The sequence below is a fragment of the Nicotiana sylvestris genome, chromosome 10 (assembly GCF_000393655.2).
Source record: "Nicotiana sylvestris chromosome 10, ASM39365v2, whole genome shotgun sequence".
NCBI classification, from domain to species: Eukaryota; Viridiplantae; Streptophyta; class Magnoliopsida; order Solanales; family Solanaceae; genus Nicotiana; species Nicotiana sylvestris.
Window position 1 is genome coordinate 67,917,712 of NC_091066.1, and position 17,837 is coordinate 67,935,548.

Genomic DNA, 17,837 nt, shown 5'->3' on the forward strand with positions numbered 1-17,837 from the left:
ATATATTTATAACTAATATTGTAAAAATAATTTATATATATTTTTTAAATTAATAATATTTAGTTTAGATACTTACAACAATTAAAAATATACGTTTTATAAGAACATCATGGAATTCATGTTTGATAAAATAAATTAATTTATAAATATAATGTCATAACATTAGTCAAATATTTCACAAAACTAATCTATTAATTCTAACTAAAAAATGAACAACATGCAATGTGAGCCAATACTACTAAAACAAGTAAATTAGAACCATGAATATAGCTCAATTTCAAAATTCAAAAAAAAAATAAATTAGTTTAACATATGTCAAATTCTGACATAATATAGTAAGTTCCACTACAACTTAAGATTAGGAAACATGACAAGTTTATAACCACATTCAACAATGAAATTCCACTTTAATTGCATTACTCATTATATGCCAGGTTTGTTTATGACTCATTAATATTTTTAATATTAGGAGGTGTAGTTTCAAAAAATAAAAAATAAAATATAAGCAATTACATGGAATCACAAGAAGTAAAGATAGAGAAACAAAGGATAAATAATGTACAAAGAAAATATATTTTAAAATTTCAAAAGAAATTAAAAAGTAAAAATACAATTAAAAATTAAAATAATAGAAATAAAAAGTTATAAAGAAAATATAAATTAATTACTTGGAGAGTGTAATTACACCTCTCCAATTACACCCAATTCAATGCTGATCAAGTAATTACTTGGCCAAATGCCAAACTATGTAATTACACTCAATTACATTCAAATCTATTTTCAAGGTGGCTTTTCAAACATACTCTTAACAATAATTTTTAGGTTCAATTCATGGAAATGAAATTGCTTCTGATAGAAAAATTTGTACCCGTAAAATTGAAGAGAAGGATGATGACAGAGCACAAGGCTTCTGCTAAAGTGCATACCAGGACTTAAAACCATATTCTGAAGTGAAACAATCAACAAAAGGCAAAGGTGCAACAGTCAATTTTAGAGAAGAAAGAAAAATTGATTTTCTAGTCAATTGATTTTCACTAGGTTACAACCACAAAGTGACAAGTGCAGTGCCACACTGTTTATTTTTTAGTCCAAACCTCAAAATGGCATAAATTCACCATTCACAGCTGTAGTCAAGTCAACCAACTCGGAAAGAGAACCTTTTCCTTATTTTCATGCACACTCGTTTTGATCGCACCCCTAATTCCCTAACCTATTGAAAACGTGTGAATTATCTTATCTAAAATTTGTATTTTTTAAAAAGTATATTTCTTACTTGTTCTGTTCCAGTTTATCTAAACCTATTTTTTTTTGGCCCATTTAAAAAAGAATGACTTTTTTCTAAATTTGGTAACAATTTAACTTAAACTTACAATTTTACCCTTAATGATAAGTTTCTATAGCCACACAAATACTATCGGCCACTTTTTGACTTGTTTAAGACCACAAATTCCATAAATCTTCATTTTTTCTTAAATTTTGTGCCCAATCAATTTACAAAAATTGGAACGGAGGAAGTATTTATTTATCTTAGATTTACAACACATTATCAACATGCCAAAATTATTTACTTAGGACAGACTCAAATGGAGACTTGTGCAGTTATGCTTACTCTGTTTTGATATTTCTTCCCCTGAACTTCATGGAATTTAATTTAGACATTTCAATTCTGTTGGGATATATACTATTAATCATGAGTTTGGTTTAGATATAGTATTTATTATGAAATAATTGTTTATTCAGTTTTAATAAAGTTTTAAATAGATCATATAATAGTTTGTGTCCTTTGCTTATATAGTAGATGATTTAGTGTATAGAGTTTAGCTTATACACGGAAGATTAAATCATCGGTTCTTATAAGTATAAAGTTTGAGTTCACAATCTAATGATGGAATTGGACAAACCATCAGGAATGATTGTAGCACAAGATTAAATATAATTAATCTTGATTATGGGAATGGTTTAATTCCAACTTCTTGTGCTAGTACATTTTGTATGTATTGAACGGACCAGGTAGAGATAAGTATTTTATACTGACTTAATAAAATAAACTCTCTAGCCATTAAATGTACTTATACTCTTAATCTTGATATAATTATTATTAGCTGTGTATATTATTATTGTTTTGATTTATTAAAAGGCGAGATTCTTTCGTGGGTCAATATGCCTGGTAAATTGGATAATAATAATATACATTGGCGAAGTAATAGTTAGTTGATGGAATCCATGTCTCGGTTTAGAGATTGATGATATACCTTTATGAAAGCTTATAAGTTTGCATGTGTAAACCCGGCCGGTGGATTTTGTATCCGACACATGAAATAAGTTAAGCGAAAGTCTAAAGGAAATAATCAATAAATTAAATCGTCAGTAATTTAATTTACTTGATTAGTATCTGAATCTTAATATGGGGAGTTAAATAAGATTTAATGGATGAATTTCGAAATTGGATAAGGAGTGCAATTACGGATTTTTAGTGGAATAATTCGTAATTAATTATGGTAGATATTAATTTCGAAAATTAGAAATTAATTCCATAATTGAAGCCTTGTTAATTAAATTCTGTGGTCCCTACTGTGCCTAAATAATAGGAAATAAAGGAATCATTTTTCTGGTGGAAAAGAAAACCCAACAGGTTTTGGAAAAGGGTCTTAACCCTTAAAACTTGTGCTATAAATACATAAGGTTTTCCACCTAGAAAGATGAGTAGATGGTGGCTGAAATTTTCAGCCAAGTTTTCCTAGAAATTTCGCCCACACGAAATTGCTATTTTCGGGTATTATTTGGGTAACACAGTAGAAGACCGTGGAACGTTCGAGGATCACGATTGTGCGGGTGATGGAGATTCCATTGAGAAGTTATGGAACTGAAGGCTCACGTGGTAGAAGAGATATGTTCACGCTTCAAGAGGTAACCCGTGAAATCCCGTTTATGCTAGTTGTCTAAATTACATGTGATTTTGATACTGGGATTGCTTCCGCTGCATATAATAATCCATCAATTGGTATCAGAGCTCACTCACATCTAATTAGATAACTAAGTTTTTCATGAAACAAGAATATGGTGTTTATGTGCATTTTTTGAATTACATATATATGTGGTTTTCTGAAAAACTGCACTGCTGTTTTGTGAATTAACTGTGCATAATTTATGGATTATTCTTATAATCATGAGATATATGTTTTCTTATTGATATTTGATTGAGATTATCTGAATTTTTTGGGGTAAACCCTAGAAAAACGCAAAACCTGTTTTTGACCGAATAGCCGGAATTTTCGGAGGTCAGCGAACTTGACGGACTCCGATTGAGCTGAAATATGGTAGGTCCATCGGAAACGCCGTGGTGAGAAAAACTCATTGCTTTAGCAGTGAATCATGGTATTTTTCGGCGTTTTGAGGTCGTTTGAACTGTGTTTTGGACGTTTTTCTATTTTCTGGAAATTATTTCTTAATAATTTTAATTCTTTTTTAATTCAATGGTGTTGGGGATGACTCCCCATGGTCCCCATGATTAAATACTAGTCATATAATAGGTTTACACATTGACTATTAGCAAATAAACGTGTTGTTGTATTAAATTCAATAATAGAGGTGTAAGATTTTATTGACTAGGTCTTACAAGGTATAATTCATATTGTGTAATGATATAATTATTTTGTAAGAAAGTAAAATTCTCTATTTGATATCCTGGATGACTAATGATTGGAGCGTTTGGCATGTTTGTGCATAAAAAATTTCTCAAATTTAAGTTTATATTTTCATGCCCTACGTGATTACTAGTTTGGATTTTCGATGAAGAATTTTGTTCTCTGATTGGAGGTTCTAATTAAGTGAAATATGACGGTATGTTGTATGAGTTTTATAATGTTGGTATGACTTTTAAGCTATGGTCTACCATAAAATAATTTTATGAGCTAAATATATATTCACTTGTAAATTGAGAATTTTATGAGTAATAAATAGTTACCACTGAAGTGGTTTGTTTATTTGAACTCATGAAAAATTCTTAGTAAATTTGTACATGTGAAATTATATCTATTCATGGATTGAGCATTATGATTAATAAGTAGGATCCACAAAATGGTCTATTTATTTGAGTCATTGAAATATGTTTAATATACCATGTGAAAATTATCCTTGAGAAATCTACATTAATGGTGGAGGTTCATAACTAGAAAAAGAGTATTTATCTTTGGGTACTAGTGAAACTAACTCCACCCATGAGAAGAGATATTGGGGTTTTCACTGAACGGGAGAAAATATAATATCTCAGGTTCTTATGTATTTAATAAAAGGATAATTTATTGCAAAAGGAGATATTATATATCCTAGAAATAGGAAGAAAATAATATATGCCTTCAGCTCATAGTGTAATTATAAGGAGAATGGAAATCAATATCATATTTATTTTAATTCATGAAACTACTTAAAACGGTTATTCTCCGAGTTTGGTTACAGGCTAGTGGTCATGAATTTGACGGACTCCGATTAACCTGAAACTTGGTGGGTTCATCGAAAACGATCTAGTGAAAAAAAAACTCCTTGCTATGCAGTGAATCATGTTGTTTTTTTGGCATTTTGAGGTCGTTTAGATGGGTTTTCAAGCAGTTTATTAAATTGAATTTGTTATAAATATGAAAAATTATTCTTTATATATCGGCTATATTTGTGTTAAATCTGAAACATGATGATTTAACTTGATATGATATATAGCAAGAATGCAAATCACATGGATTTAATCCTGACTACGCCAAAAAAAAATTATTCGAATTTGGTCTAGTTTTTGGCGATCATGAATTTCACGATCTCCGAATGACCTGAAATTCGGTAGGATTATTGGAAACGATCATTTAAGAAGAACTCACTGTTGTGTAGTGAATCACATCGTATTTTGACGATTTGGGATCGTTTAGGTGAGTTTTTTGGAGGTTTGACGGATTAAAATGTGATTTACATACGAAAAGTCATTCTTTCTATCATTTTATATGTCTAATCTGGAACATGATAACACATGTTGATTTGACATGAATTGGTATATGATAAAAAAAATGTAGGTCATATTTTAAATTCTTAAAAAAATGCTTAAAATGATAATTTTCCAAATTTGGTCGCAATTTTTGATTGATATGAAATTTGGTAGATTTATCAGAAATAGTCCAGTCAACAATAATCACCACTATACAGTGTGAAATATTAATTTTAGTATTTTAAGACTGTTTAAATGGGTATTGAGCATTTTTTTTTAATGTGAAACTTAAGCCTCAGAGAAAAGTTCGTGGTTGTGATAAAGTGGTGATGGGAATAAACCCCTATGGTCTTCATTTTTTTATTTATAGTGAGATAATAAATTTATGCGTTGACATTAGGTCTTCCTCCATATCGGATAAATTTATTATGAACTCACTGGCTATAGTTACTAGTTATTGATAACCAGTATTAACTCTCCATCTGAGCTTAAAGGGTTGAATCAATTTTGTAACTACAATACAATCATGATTAAGTGGTGATAGAAATATATTTCTATGGTCTTCCACTATTAATTTCAAGTGAGTAATAAATTTATGCGTTGACTTTAGGTCTTCCTCCATATCGGATAAATTTATTGTAAGCTCACTAGGTGAAATACTAGTAATTGATATCGTGTACTTACTCTCCATCTGAGTATACATGTTGGATCAATGAAACTAGAGCTATTAAAAATGATGTTCACTTGACTTAAATTAACAGTATACTCTCCATCTGAGTTGGGTCTGTTTTAATTATTGGAGTGAATAATCTGGCATTGCATATGTATGTTGCATGAGTAGTTCTTTCCCATCGAAATTGCTATTCAAGATGCATGACATATATGTGTAGTGTGTTTTAAATTTTTTGTATTAAAAAGTTATATACAATTGACTGAAAATAATAGTATGCTCTCCATCTGAGTTGGTTCTATTTATTTTTGGATTGTATAATTCTTGCATTATATAATATACTTTGCATGAATAATTCTTTTCCCATCGAAATTTATTATTCCAGATGCATGTATGTATATAAATATTGAATGCAGTCTGAATTTTACTATTCAGTGTTTTGACTTATTATGATCTATTTAATATTTTTATCTCAACTCCACAATGATTTTATGCAATTTGTCGTATTACTTGTTAAAATTTTCTTTTAGTGATAAGGCATTAATTTTAAGGATGCAATATATGTACTTTTGTTAGAAGGAATTTAATTCCGGTTTCTGGGCAAAATAAGAGATGGATATTTGTTTTATTTTTCGAATAACTCTTGAGTTATTGAGCTTAATAAACACTTTATCTCTTGTGGTACATGAATGCATGACCTTGTTATTATATATTGATGTCTCTCCTGAACAGAACAATATTAGTCTACCTCATAAGAGAATATGTTCTTCAAAATTGAGTAAAACTTATCTGTGCACTTTTATCTAAGTCATATTAATCTGGATAGGATTTCAAGTTGGTCAAGTATGGACCTTAAGGTTCATTGAAAGTAGAGGCACTACCAACTTGTGGATCCTGTTTGGAAGGAAATTTGACTAAAAGATGTTTCCCTTTAAAAGGAAATAAAACTAGTGATAAGCTAGAATGAATCCTTTCTGATTTGTATGGTTAAATGAACATACTCGTAAGAGATAGATTTTGAGTATTTTATGACGTTCATAAATGATTACTCAAAATATTAATATATTTATTTGATGCACTGTAAGTCTTAATGAATTAAGTAATTCAAGGTTTTTAAGACTTGAAATAGAGAAGCACCAAAGAAATATATTAAGTTACTACAATTTGATTGTAGTGGCGAGCATCTCTCTAAAGAGTTTTTTAGTTACATATCAGAATAGGGATTACATCTCAATTGACTACACCGTAAACTCCATAATAGAGTCGTGTAGTAGAAAGAAGAAATAAGTCTCTTTTGGATATGGATAGACTAATGACGTGTTATTCAGATTTGCCTTATTTATTTTTGGAATATTTCCTGGAAACTTCAAATTACATTCTGAATTTAGTTCCTTCTAAGCTAGTACCTGGGACATCTATAGAACTGTGGACTGAATGTAAGCTTGGTCTGTGGCATGTTCAGATATAGGATTATCCCGCATATGTGCTGAAAGGGAAAGCAGATATGTAAGTTGGAACTAAGGATGGATAGGTGCATGTTTATCGAATATCCAAGAAAACGAATGAAGCTTTATTTTATTGTCCTAAAGAAAATAAGGCAATTGTTAAAACAAATGCATTTTTCTAGATAAGGACTGTTTAATAAAACATGTTCCTAGAAGTAAACTATTTTTACAGGAACTGGGCAAAGAAATAACTAGATGTTCAAGAACATCAAAACCCACACGTCAGAATTGACGTTCCATTGCATTTAAGTAGTGGGAGAACGTTAATAGACATAATATGCCTTTATCGAGTGGGAGTGATGTTTGAACATTGAACACTATAGTAAGAAGTCACTAATATTTCAATGTCGTGAGGTAACGAAGGTAATATTAGTGGTACTTCGTCTTAGTGGGAGAAAGCTAAAGAAAATTATAGTTCGGTGTTCATTCTTGGGATAGTTTCGGTAACAGGATCTCTGAAGAGTTTAATACCAAACTAGATAATTACGACAAAGTACTACTGGACAAATATTGCATCAGATATAACTTGGCAAGATTCTTTAACAAAACCTTATTTGGTGAAGACTTTTAATAGTCATGTAAAAGAATGCCTGAGAAAGTTGTAGATGCATGGTTATGAGTCTAAGTGGGAGATTGTTGGGGCATATACTATTAACCATGCATTTGGATATAGTATATTCTAATAATTATCATGGTTAAAAGTCTAAGTGGGAGATTGTTGGGATATATACTATTAACCATGAGTTTGGTTTAGATATAGTATTTATTATGAAATAATTGTTTATTCAGTTTTAATAAAGTTTTAAATAGATCATATAATAGTTTGTGTCCTTTGCTTATATAGTAGATGATTTAGTGTATAGAGTTTAGCTTATACACGGAAGATTAAATCATCGGTTTTTATAAGTATAAAGTTTGAGTTCACAATCTAATGATGGAATTGGACAAACCATCAGGAATGATTGTAGCACAAGATTAAATATAATTAATCTTGATTATGGGAATGGTTTAATTCCAACTTCTTGTGCTAGTACATTTTGTATGTATTGAACGGACCAGGTAGAGATAAGTATTTTATACTGACTTAATAAAATAAACTCTCTAGCCATTAAATGTACTTATACTCTTAATCTTGATATAATTATTATTAGCTGTGTATATTATTATTGTTTTGATTTATTAAAAGGCGAGATTCTTTCGTGGGTCAATATGCCTGGTAAATTGGATAATAATAATATACATTGGCGAAGTAATAGTTAGTTGATGGAATCCATGTCTCGGTTTAGAGATTGATGATATACCTTTATGAAAGCTTATAAGTTTTCATGTGTAAACCCGGCCGGTGGATTTTGTATCCGACACATGAAATAAGTTAAGCGAAAGTCTAAAGGAAATAATCAATAAATTAAATCGTCAGTAATTTAATTTACTTGATTAGTATCTGAATCTTAATATGGGGAGTTAAATAAGATTTAATGGATGAATTTCGAAATTGGATAAGGAGTGCAATTACGGATTTTTAGTGGAATAATTCGTAATTAATTATGGTAGATATTAATTTCGAAAATTAGAAATTAATTCCATAATTGAAGCCTTGTTAATTAAATTCTGTGGTCCCTACTGTGCCTAAATAATAGGAAATAAAGGAATCATTTTTCTGGTGGAAAAGAAAACCCAACAGGTTTTGGAAAAGGGTCTTAACCCTTAAAACTTGTGCTATAAATACATAAGGTTTTCCACCTAGAGGGATGAGTAGATGGTGGCTGAAATTTTCAGCCAAGTTTCCTAGAAATTTCGCCCACACGAAATTGCTATTTTCGGGTATTATTTGGGTAACACAGTAGAAGACCGTGGAACGTTCGAGGATCACGATTGTGCGGGTGATGGAGATTCCATTGAGAAGTTATGGAACTGAAGGCTCACGTGGTAGAAGAGATATGTTCACGCTTCAAGAGGTAACCCGTGAAATCCCGTTTATGCTAGTTGTCTAAATTACATGTGATTTTGATACTGGGATTGCTTCCGCTGCATATAATAATCCATCAAATTCATTTGAAATGAATACTTTAAATCCCTTTGTTTCGTGTTCGCTGAATTGGACGCAGTGGGTGATATATATTTCCTATTTTTTTCGTCATAGTGGTGGGTGAGATTTTTTTTTTTTTTTCAACTAACAAAAAGAAAATAAAATAAATTAAATTTTAAAAATTATTTTAACAGAATCATTCTTCCTGGAAACTCTTACGCGTGCGGCACGATTAATTTAAATAAATCATGTGTTTTACGGAAACCACTAACCATTATCTTATCTTCCCAACTAATAAAAGTGAAATCACAATTAGTACTTTTCTAGAACATCTTTCTACTTTAAATTTGAAAATCTACGTATACTTGGATTAGTTCAATATTCGTAGATTTATTTTGCTTAGAAAATCATAATCTGTTAGAATATTTTCCGTAGTAATTGTCAATTGAATAAATTTTGGGGTTCTCCCCATTTGTCTGCCAATTATTTGTAAAAAATTCGATTTTGGAGGATATGGGGTCGTATTTTGATCTGTGGGAGAAAGATCCCTTCTTTTCTGCTGCAGAAGAGGTTCAAGAATCTGCTGATAGGTAATTTAACATTTCCTGGAAAATTTCTAATTTGTTTTGTAGGTTTTTTAAACCTCTAAAATTCCTTGAAAGACAAATTTTTAAATAGTGTTGGAAAAATGAAATAAGCTCTAATAGAGTGGAAAGGATATATGTGATGTGTAATTGGTTATTTTGGTAGGTTTGGGTTAGTTTTATTAGAGTTATTATAAATATGTTCTCTGTGAATTTTTCTGTGAGTAGTGGTGCAAAGATTGAAGCCTTTCTTGGTTTTTCATTTGTGGGGTTTTGCCATGTTCATTGAAATATTTATTTAATTTCCTTTTAAAGGATGGAATCAACTTATAGAACCTGGATTCATGCATTGAAGGATACTTCTGGTCGTTGGAATTCGGATGAGCTATGCAGAGACCTAAGGACTACCCTTGGCACTGCTAAATGGCAGGTACTACCCCTCCCCCGCCCTCAAATAAAAAGCACATCGTAATCCCAAATTATTTGGGGTTGGCTATATGAATGCTTTATATTCCACCCTAGGACAAAGGCCTGAAAAGAAATGATTAATTTACATGTATACTCGCATATGAGGTGTTATTGTTGGATGTAATAGAAAGATAAAAACTGAATTTTTGGATGTTAATGCAGTTGGAGGAATTTGAACGGGCAGTTAGTTCGAGCTATGATAATGCCTCAACTGATGATGCTAAAGAAAGGCACCGTGAATTTGTTATCGCAATAGACAATCAAATTAAGAAAGTAGAGAAGAGTCTAAATGAATCAGCTACTTCACAAAGCAATCAATGGGTGTGCTTGGATGAGAGGGAGCTCAATGAACTGGCTGTGTTTCTCTCAGGACCGCCGGCCTCTTCCTCTCTTGCGAAGAAAGACTCTGTAAAAGTTCATGAAGTAGAGCAGAAACCAGCATTCTGGGAACAGGATTGTAAGCAAGGAATGCCAGAGTATTCAAAGAGTTCGTCTCACTTAGTGGACGCGGGTCACATTGAGGATGAGAAGTTCTCAGGGCACCGGAAGACAGCAAGTGCTTGTGCTGACGTTGGTGCTTGGAAGATCGCAGTTGCTGATGACATTTACGGCAAACAACCTGCACCATCCATTCGGAAGATCCCCAGTATTCATGGGCTGTTGAATTGCATGGAAACTGCAACGAAGTTGAAGTGGTCGAAGAATGGTTACAGGAAGTTGAAATTCAATCCTGATGATCACCAAGAAGCTGATAGTACATTGCCGCAGTCTCAGCCATTGACAAGGGTGTGTAATTTTTTTCTGCAATATCCGGCATGGATGACTCCCTCTGTCCTATTTTATGTGACATAATTTGATTCTCTTTTTCAAGATTTAACAATTTATGTTAATATTAACACTAGTGGATTCAAATTTGAAAATGAAACTTGAACTATTAAAAACTAGATTAAGAATTCTATCTATAATAAGGAATATAGTAAAACTATTGAATATAAAATTCTTAATGAATCATGATCAAAATCATATAGTTTTACCTTTTGAGGTCAAATAAATTTGAATAAAGGGATTTGATTTGTTAATTTCTAAATACTTTTATATTTACTTCACCAATTAATGATGTCCTTTAATTCTTACTTAATCTGATTTTTCAATTAAGGGCATCAACATATGTTATGAGAGGAGTAAGATTTGCCTTGATGGATGCGATGAAAATTATGAGAAGCAACTCGATGGTTGGTATGGAGCAGTGCAACGACAGCTGCAACGGTCTCAGTATTATATGAAATATAATCGACCTGTTCAAATGCTTTCTTCTGTGGTTCTTCTAATTTTCTTGATTGGTGAGTCTGCTAACATAAGCTTGTTTATCCATAATTACCTTATCTTTCCGTCGTAGAAAAAACCTAAAATTTTATTTTGAGTTTTCACAATTTTGAAAGAAAAATTTACCTTATAAAAACAAGCAATAATAGCTTTCCAGAGTTCATTCTGTTGATTCTATAGTTTCACGGCTGTTGTGGTTTTCTTTTTTGATCTCTTTGGATTTGAATTTTTTTTGATAGACATGGTTGAGTTTTCTTAATTGTAGGAATGTATTTCTGTTGCTACACTAGATGAAGCTTTTTCTGTGCAATTGATGTCTTTTCAGTTTTCTTTTTCTTTATTTTTGTTTGGGTTTCTTTTCGTTTGTTCAACCTCCCCCCCCCCCCCCCTCTCTTTGTGTGTGTGTGTGTGGGGGGGGGTGAAGAGTCTTCCCTTCGTTATTCTGTAAGGATTGCAGATTCTGCAACTATCAACAAACTTCCAATCTATCCGATAAAATGGATAACCTAGGAAGTCTGGTTCCATATATGGTTTTTGCTTGCGGTGATGATTCTTCTAATTTTCTTTCTTTCTTTCTTTCTTTCTTTATTCTGGTACATGGTAATTTGTTACATAAGATATGGAGTACCATCTTGGTACCTTTTTAATACGGCGAAATACATAAACAGCCCCTTCAAGTTGTCCTCAATGGTCAGATGGACACCTCAATTGACCCATTTACCATTTAGACACTTCAAATGACTATTAAGTGTATCAAGTAAACATTCGAGTGGAGCAGACCATATGCGGTAATTAATAAGAATGACAAGTGTAATTTATAATTAAAATATTTGACACGTGTAATTAATAAGAAAATAATACCTTTTTCCTTATTTCCAACTAGACCATCGCCCCCCCCCTCCAAACCACCCAACCTATTCTTCTTCCTTACGCCCCACACTTCCTTTCACTGTGATCTCCCAAAAGTAGAACCCCAAGTAGAAAATCATCGCATCTTTCCCTACCTTTCCCCTGTGACCATCGCACCTTTCATATGCCTTTTCTTCTTCATCTTCTTTCAAGCTTTCCCAGAAATTGCTGCAATTCTTTTCCTTCCTTTACTTCTTCTTCCCCAAAATCTGACCTCTTAGCCAAAATATGATGGACAGAGCCGTTCCACTCCAAATCTAAAGAAGAATGATTATATCAAAAGTTTTTCGGCTGTCGACTGCTACCTTTCGCCCTTCATTTATTTCTTTCTTAAAAAAATTTCTCTTGAAAAACCCAAGCAGTAAAGATCAATAAAAAAAATATTGGATCTTGGTCTTAATTTTTGCCGTGTAGGAGCCTCAAACATCTTTGTCGCCTGAGGTGATGTCTCTGTTGGTGGCGGCGACTGAGGTTATGGTGGTAGAGTTCAGTCATAAAGTTTATGATGGTAAATTTCATCTCAGACATGATTCTTCTAACTTAATGATGTGAAATTTAATTTATCCAATTAGTTATTATGGTAATGCTTGTGATTGATTGTATAAGCAATTGTAATAGTCTATATTGGACGAAATTGTGTGCTTATTTTATGTTTTTTCCATTTGTTGTAATTTGGAAGAAACTTTTTAATTGTTCTTGCTTTTCATCAATGGTGAAACTTGAAGAAGAAAGAAGTATGAAGATGAAGGTAAGTGGGGTCATTATAAAATAAGGTTAATTTAAAAAGAAAAAAGAGAAAAACATAATTTTGAGGGTTTCACGCGCCCAGACATGAATAAAAAGCACACACTTTGCCATGTCATCGTGAGGGGTTCATGAGACACACTTTAGCCGAGAAGAGGTGTCTCTATGGTCATTAGTATAATTGAGGTGTCCATCTGACCGTTGAGTACAACTTGAAGGGGCTGTTTATGTATTTCGCCTTTTAATAAACTTCTACCTTATCAAAAAAATAAAAGAAAAAGATATGGAGAAGCAAAAATATAAGAAATTACTACTGGCACCTCAATACAGTTTGTTGGCTGCGGAAAAGTGTTATTCCCCTCAAATAAATCTCTTTCTCTTGTTTACTTTTTGACATAAAAGCTTGACTAAAAACTACAGCAGATTTGTTCTTTTTATTTCCTATGACCTATTTTATATGCTAGTGATGTTGTCCCAACTATAGCAACATGCAATAGACCCGGTGTGGTTCTGCCTTTCCCTGGACTTGTGCATAGCCAAAGGGTAGTGCACCGAGCTACCCTTTTAGTGACTTATCATGTCTATGTTAAGATCAACAGTTCTTTTTGTCTTCCTCCACTATTTCCAATAGTACTACTTGTCTATGACACTGTTCGTACCAGCCTAACTTTTTTATGCTTTGCATTTATTTGAGCAAAAGATATCAGGATGGGGAAGAGCTCAGAGATCAATTTTTATTTCCTCTTTCCTTTCACCTATGTTGCTCAAACTCTCCGAAAATGTCGCCGGGTATGTGTCGTATCCTCCAAAAGTAGTGCATTTTTTGAGGATCCGACACGGTGCAACAACATTTTGGAGAGTCCGCCTAAAATAGCCTTTCACAACAAATGGGAGTTTTTTTGCAAGAACAAACATACCTTGGGATAATCATTGTAGACTCGGGAATTTTACATATTCTTTAATTTGGAGTTGGCAAATAGAAATTTTTGTTTGTCAGGATGCAGTCAGTAGAGACTTTTCCCGCACTTTTTCTTTGTGAATATTTTCTCTAGTTACAATCTGTCATTCCTATCTTCTCCGCCAGACAGTAATGGGGATCAGAAGATTTTTATGCAAGAAGGTAATTTGCTCCTTGTAGCCTAAGTATACAAGTCCTGCAGAAAGAGCCAGCAGTTAACACTATGCATTATGAGGTTTCTCAGGAAAGTTTTAGGAATAGAGGGAGGAGTTGAAAGTGAAACATTGATAACCTTTTACTTGAAATTGTGCTGTTGCACCTAGAAGAGAACTAATTGTGCCTTTCATCTATGTAATCCACTGTATTGGCAGCAACAGGTGTCATCACCACTTTTTACTTTGCAAATCCATAGTTGAGCTGAAACCCCCCCCCCCCCCCACAAACCCCCCGGTGATGCGGAGGGATTGCAATCTCCAAAGTCTTCATTTAGTTTAGCCATTGCAGCTGCCATATCTATTGACACAGAAAACCTGAACAAAAATTGCCAGCATCTACTACCTCATAGATCAACCTCATATCATCACTATCAAATTTATGCAAACATGTATAAAACACATGTTTACAGAAGTTTTGTGTACTGTGTACTACTGTACAATCTTCTTGATTCAACTCCTCTTTCTCTCTCACTCTCTCTCCCCAAATTAAGGATCAGTTGGTGAACCTTAGTGTAGATTTTAAGGCTAGTATTTTTTACATCATCATGACATGGAGGTTATAGGTTTGGACATTGAAGCACATAGAGCCACAACTGGGCACATTTAACTCTTCCTACTGCACAATGAGGGATTGTGGTCACCCTCTGGTTGGGTCTTGATTCACCCACCTTATTTGCTCCCTTGTATTAAATTGGTAGAAAGAAATTAAAGTAGCTCATTGTTATCTTGTTCAACTATTAGCTCTTTGTTATGGTTTTAAGTCAATATCTCATTAGGGCGCATCTTGGGAATATAATTGTTTTGTATTTGGTGAATGGAGAATGTTATTGGATAATGTTAACATTATAGTCCTCCAGGATGCACTCATGGGATATCATGAGAAGTCCACAGTAGATATTGCAATATATTAGAATCTTAATTTGCTTGACTACTCAGGAAAAGATTACCCCTCTTACTGATAGGACAAGGAGCCATATTTCCTTTTTGGTTTGTTTTCCAAAATTTCATAGGTTTTAAGGTAGAACTATGCTGTTATACGGTGGATGAAGCTGAAAGATGTCATGTTCACTTGCATTTAATGTGGTGGTGTGTTGCGTTCTTTTTATGTATATCTTGAAATACTTAGCCTTATGCTTGTTGACGTTTGCGTTACGCATTGCTAGTGCAGTTTTGTAGGACCCCATGGCTCAGTCAAAATTGTGCTTGAGTTGCTTCTACTTGTTGGGTACTCAGATAATTTTTTTCTTCTTGCTGCAGTTCTATTGGCATTCCATATTTGAGTGATGAGCCTTTGTTCCCGCAAAAGAAGAAAGCTTGCCGGGTTGAAAAGATCAGGGAACAATTGCCTATCAGCTGTTTTGGCAAGATAGGTGATCTTTCGAGTCATATGAAGCTGAGGCGTATTGCACAAGAATTGTTGCAGTAATACCCTAACCTCTATCCCCCCCAATTTAGGTTCCATTTGTGGTGGCTAAATGCTGTTGTAATATAAGATGAATCTTGTGGACTGCAGGTAATGTTGTTCCAATCCTGCATCCACAGAAATGAACCATTTCAGGTCTATTTGACCTGCTAAATCTTGTATAGTGTGCTAATGTCCTTTATTTTGCTTGTTAGTTCAAGCTTCCGCTTCTTTTTCTTGTCCAGGCTTCTCTCACCATTCTTGTGTCGGTTGCAATAACACTTTGTTTGGTATGATAGATAAACAAAAATAATCTTGGGATAAAAATTTAGTACTGCCTTATCCTTTTTTTGGTTATTAATACTGAGATAAGTTATCCCATTGTTAAAAATAGTATCAGGATAACTTATACTTGCAAGAGGATAGAATGGTAACTCTAAGATAAAGATAAAGCAATCCCAGGATTAATACAGTATTCCAAATAGTAAACAAGAACTAATTTCAGTATAATTAATCCTAGCATAACTAATCCCAACATAATCTGTTTTCAAACCAAACGACCCCTTAATTAATTTTGTGAGAGGGGGTGGAATAGATCCATCTTACCTTGTGCTAGTCCAATTATGGGTAATGGCAATGGCGCAGTCGTGGGTAGGGTGGGTTTCAACATTCGCGGGGCGTGCAGGATTTTAATTTTTTTTTTAAAAAAAAATTAATGCGGGGCGAGTTGCAGGTTGGGATTTTAATTTTTTGAACTAAAACCTAATACGTTCAATCTTCTTTAACTGTCGGGTTTCCTTTGAGATGTGTGTTTTTACAAGGAAATTTTACCTCATGTAGCAAGGTATACACCATATTTATTATAAATCAAAATTATTTTAAAATATTATTTTCTATAGCTACCTTTTATATTTTATAGCAAAATAAGTATTTATGGCATATACTGCCATTGAGGCATGAAATACACTATTTATGTTTTTCCTCTCTCTTAGATAGCCGGACATGCCTATTTTAAGGTGATTGCCGTTATTGTATTCATGAATACATGGTTTGAATACATATGAATACATATGCGTACAGCTAGACTGCCCTGATTTTAGGTGCTTTTTATTGCTGTATTCATGAAACAACAGCGCGAATACATGCGCGTACCACTGGACTGCCCTGATTTTAGGTGCTTTTTGCCGTTGTATTTATGAATACATGGCGCGAATACATGTGAATACATGCACGCACAGCTGGACTGCCCTTGTTTTGAGGCACTTTTTACTGCTGTATTCATAAATACATCAGCGCAAATACATGCACGTACAACAAGGCAGCCCTGATTTTAGGCGCTTTTTGCTGCTGCATTCATGAATACATGACGCGAATACATGCGCGTACAGTTGGACTACCATGATTTTAGGCATTTTTTGCTGCTGTATTCATGAATACAGCAGCACGAATACAGCGAATACACTACCGTAACAACTAAATAGTAGCTATAGAAAGTAATTATATATATGGTAGCTATAGGAAGTTAATAGCCACTGAACAATAGTGGTTTCTGAAAATTCCTCAAACTTACCATTTTTATGAAAGTTCCCCTAACAAATTGTTGCTAGAATTTCCATTTTTCATTATGCAAACACAGTCTAAATAAATTCACATTTTTAATCCGTGTTCGAAGGTGTATATATATGTCACGACCCTAAATCCGTGCCCGGTTGTGATGACGCCTCTCGTGAAGACAAGGCCAGCCGACACTTACCCATTTCAGTTTTAAGCAGTTAACAATGAGAATTAAGCCTAAAACATGATAAATGACCCAACATTTAAGCAGTCAACGGTACAATATGCGGAAGAACAACCCAACACAGCCCGATACCGGGGTGTCACTAGTTATGAGCATCTAAAAATCCGGAATACCCAGAAAAAGTCTACAGATTTTAATACAAAAACTAAAACAAGGAGAAATAAGATAGGGAAGAAGCTCTGGGCTGCAAACGCCGACAACTACCTAGAGAATCTTCATATCCGCCTGAGCTGGAAAGATCAACACTCGGGAGCGGGACCAGATACGCCCGA

The 17,837-nt window shown here is 33.4% G+C and overlaps 1 protein-coding gene across 1 annotated transcript; it reads left to right on the forward strand.

The window, feature by feature from the left end:
* The first annotated feature begins 9,361 nt into the window (after nucleotides 1-9,361).
* LOC104237289 (uncharacterized) lies at nucleotides 9,362-16,011 on the forward strand. Its single transcript, XM_009791403.2, has 5 exons — nucleotides 9,362-9,754; nucleotides 10,064-10,178; nucleotides 10,379-11,002; nucleotides 11,373-11,556; nucleotides 15,623-16,011. The coding sequence occupies exons 1-5, from the start codon at nucleotides 9,678-9,680 to the stop codon at nucleotides 15,643-15,645; spliced, it is 1,023 nt and encodes a 340-aa protein (XP_009789705.1). The 5' UTR covers nucleotides 9,362-9,677; the 3' UTR covers nucleotides 15,646-16,011.
* The last annotated feature ends 1,826 nt before the right edge of the window (nucleotides 16,012-17,837 follow it).

Bases quoted from the DNA above. Each gene is read 5' to 3' on its own strand.
- LOC104237289 (XM_009791403.2), top strand. From the start codon at position 9,678: ATGGGGTCGTATTTTGATCTGTGGGAGAAAGATCCCTTCTTTTCTGCT. The intron at 10,179-10,378 runs GTACTACCCCTC...ATGTTAATGCAG, and splicing joins TTGGCACTGCTAAATGGCAG to TTGGAGGAATTTGAACGGGC. The intron at 11,003-11,372 runs GTGTGTAATTTT...TTTTCAATTAAG, and splicing joins AGTCTCAGCCATTGACAAGG to GGCATCAACATATGTTATGA.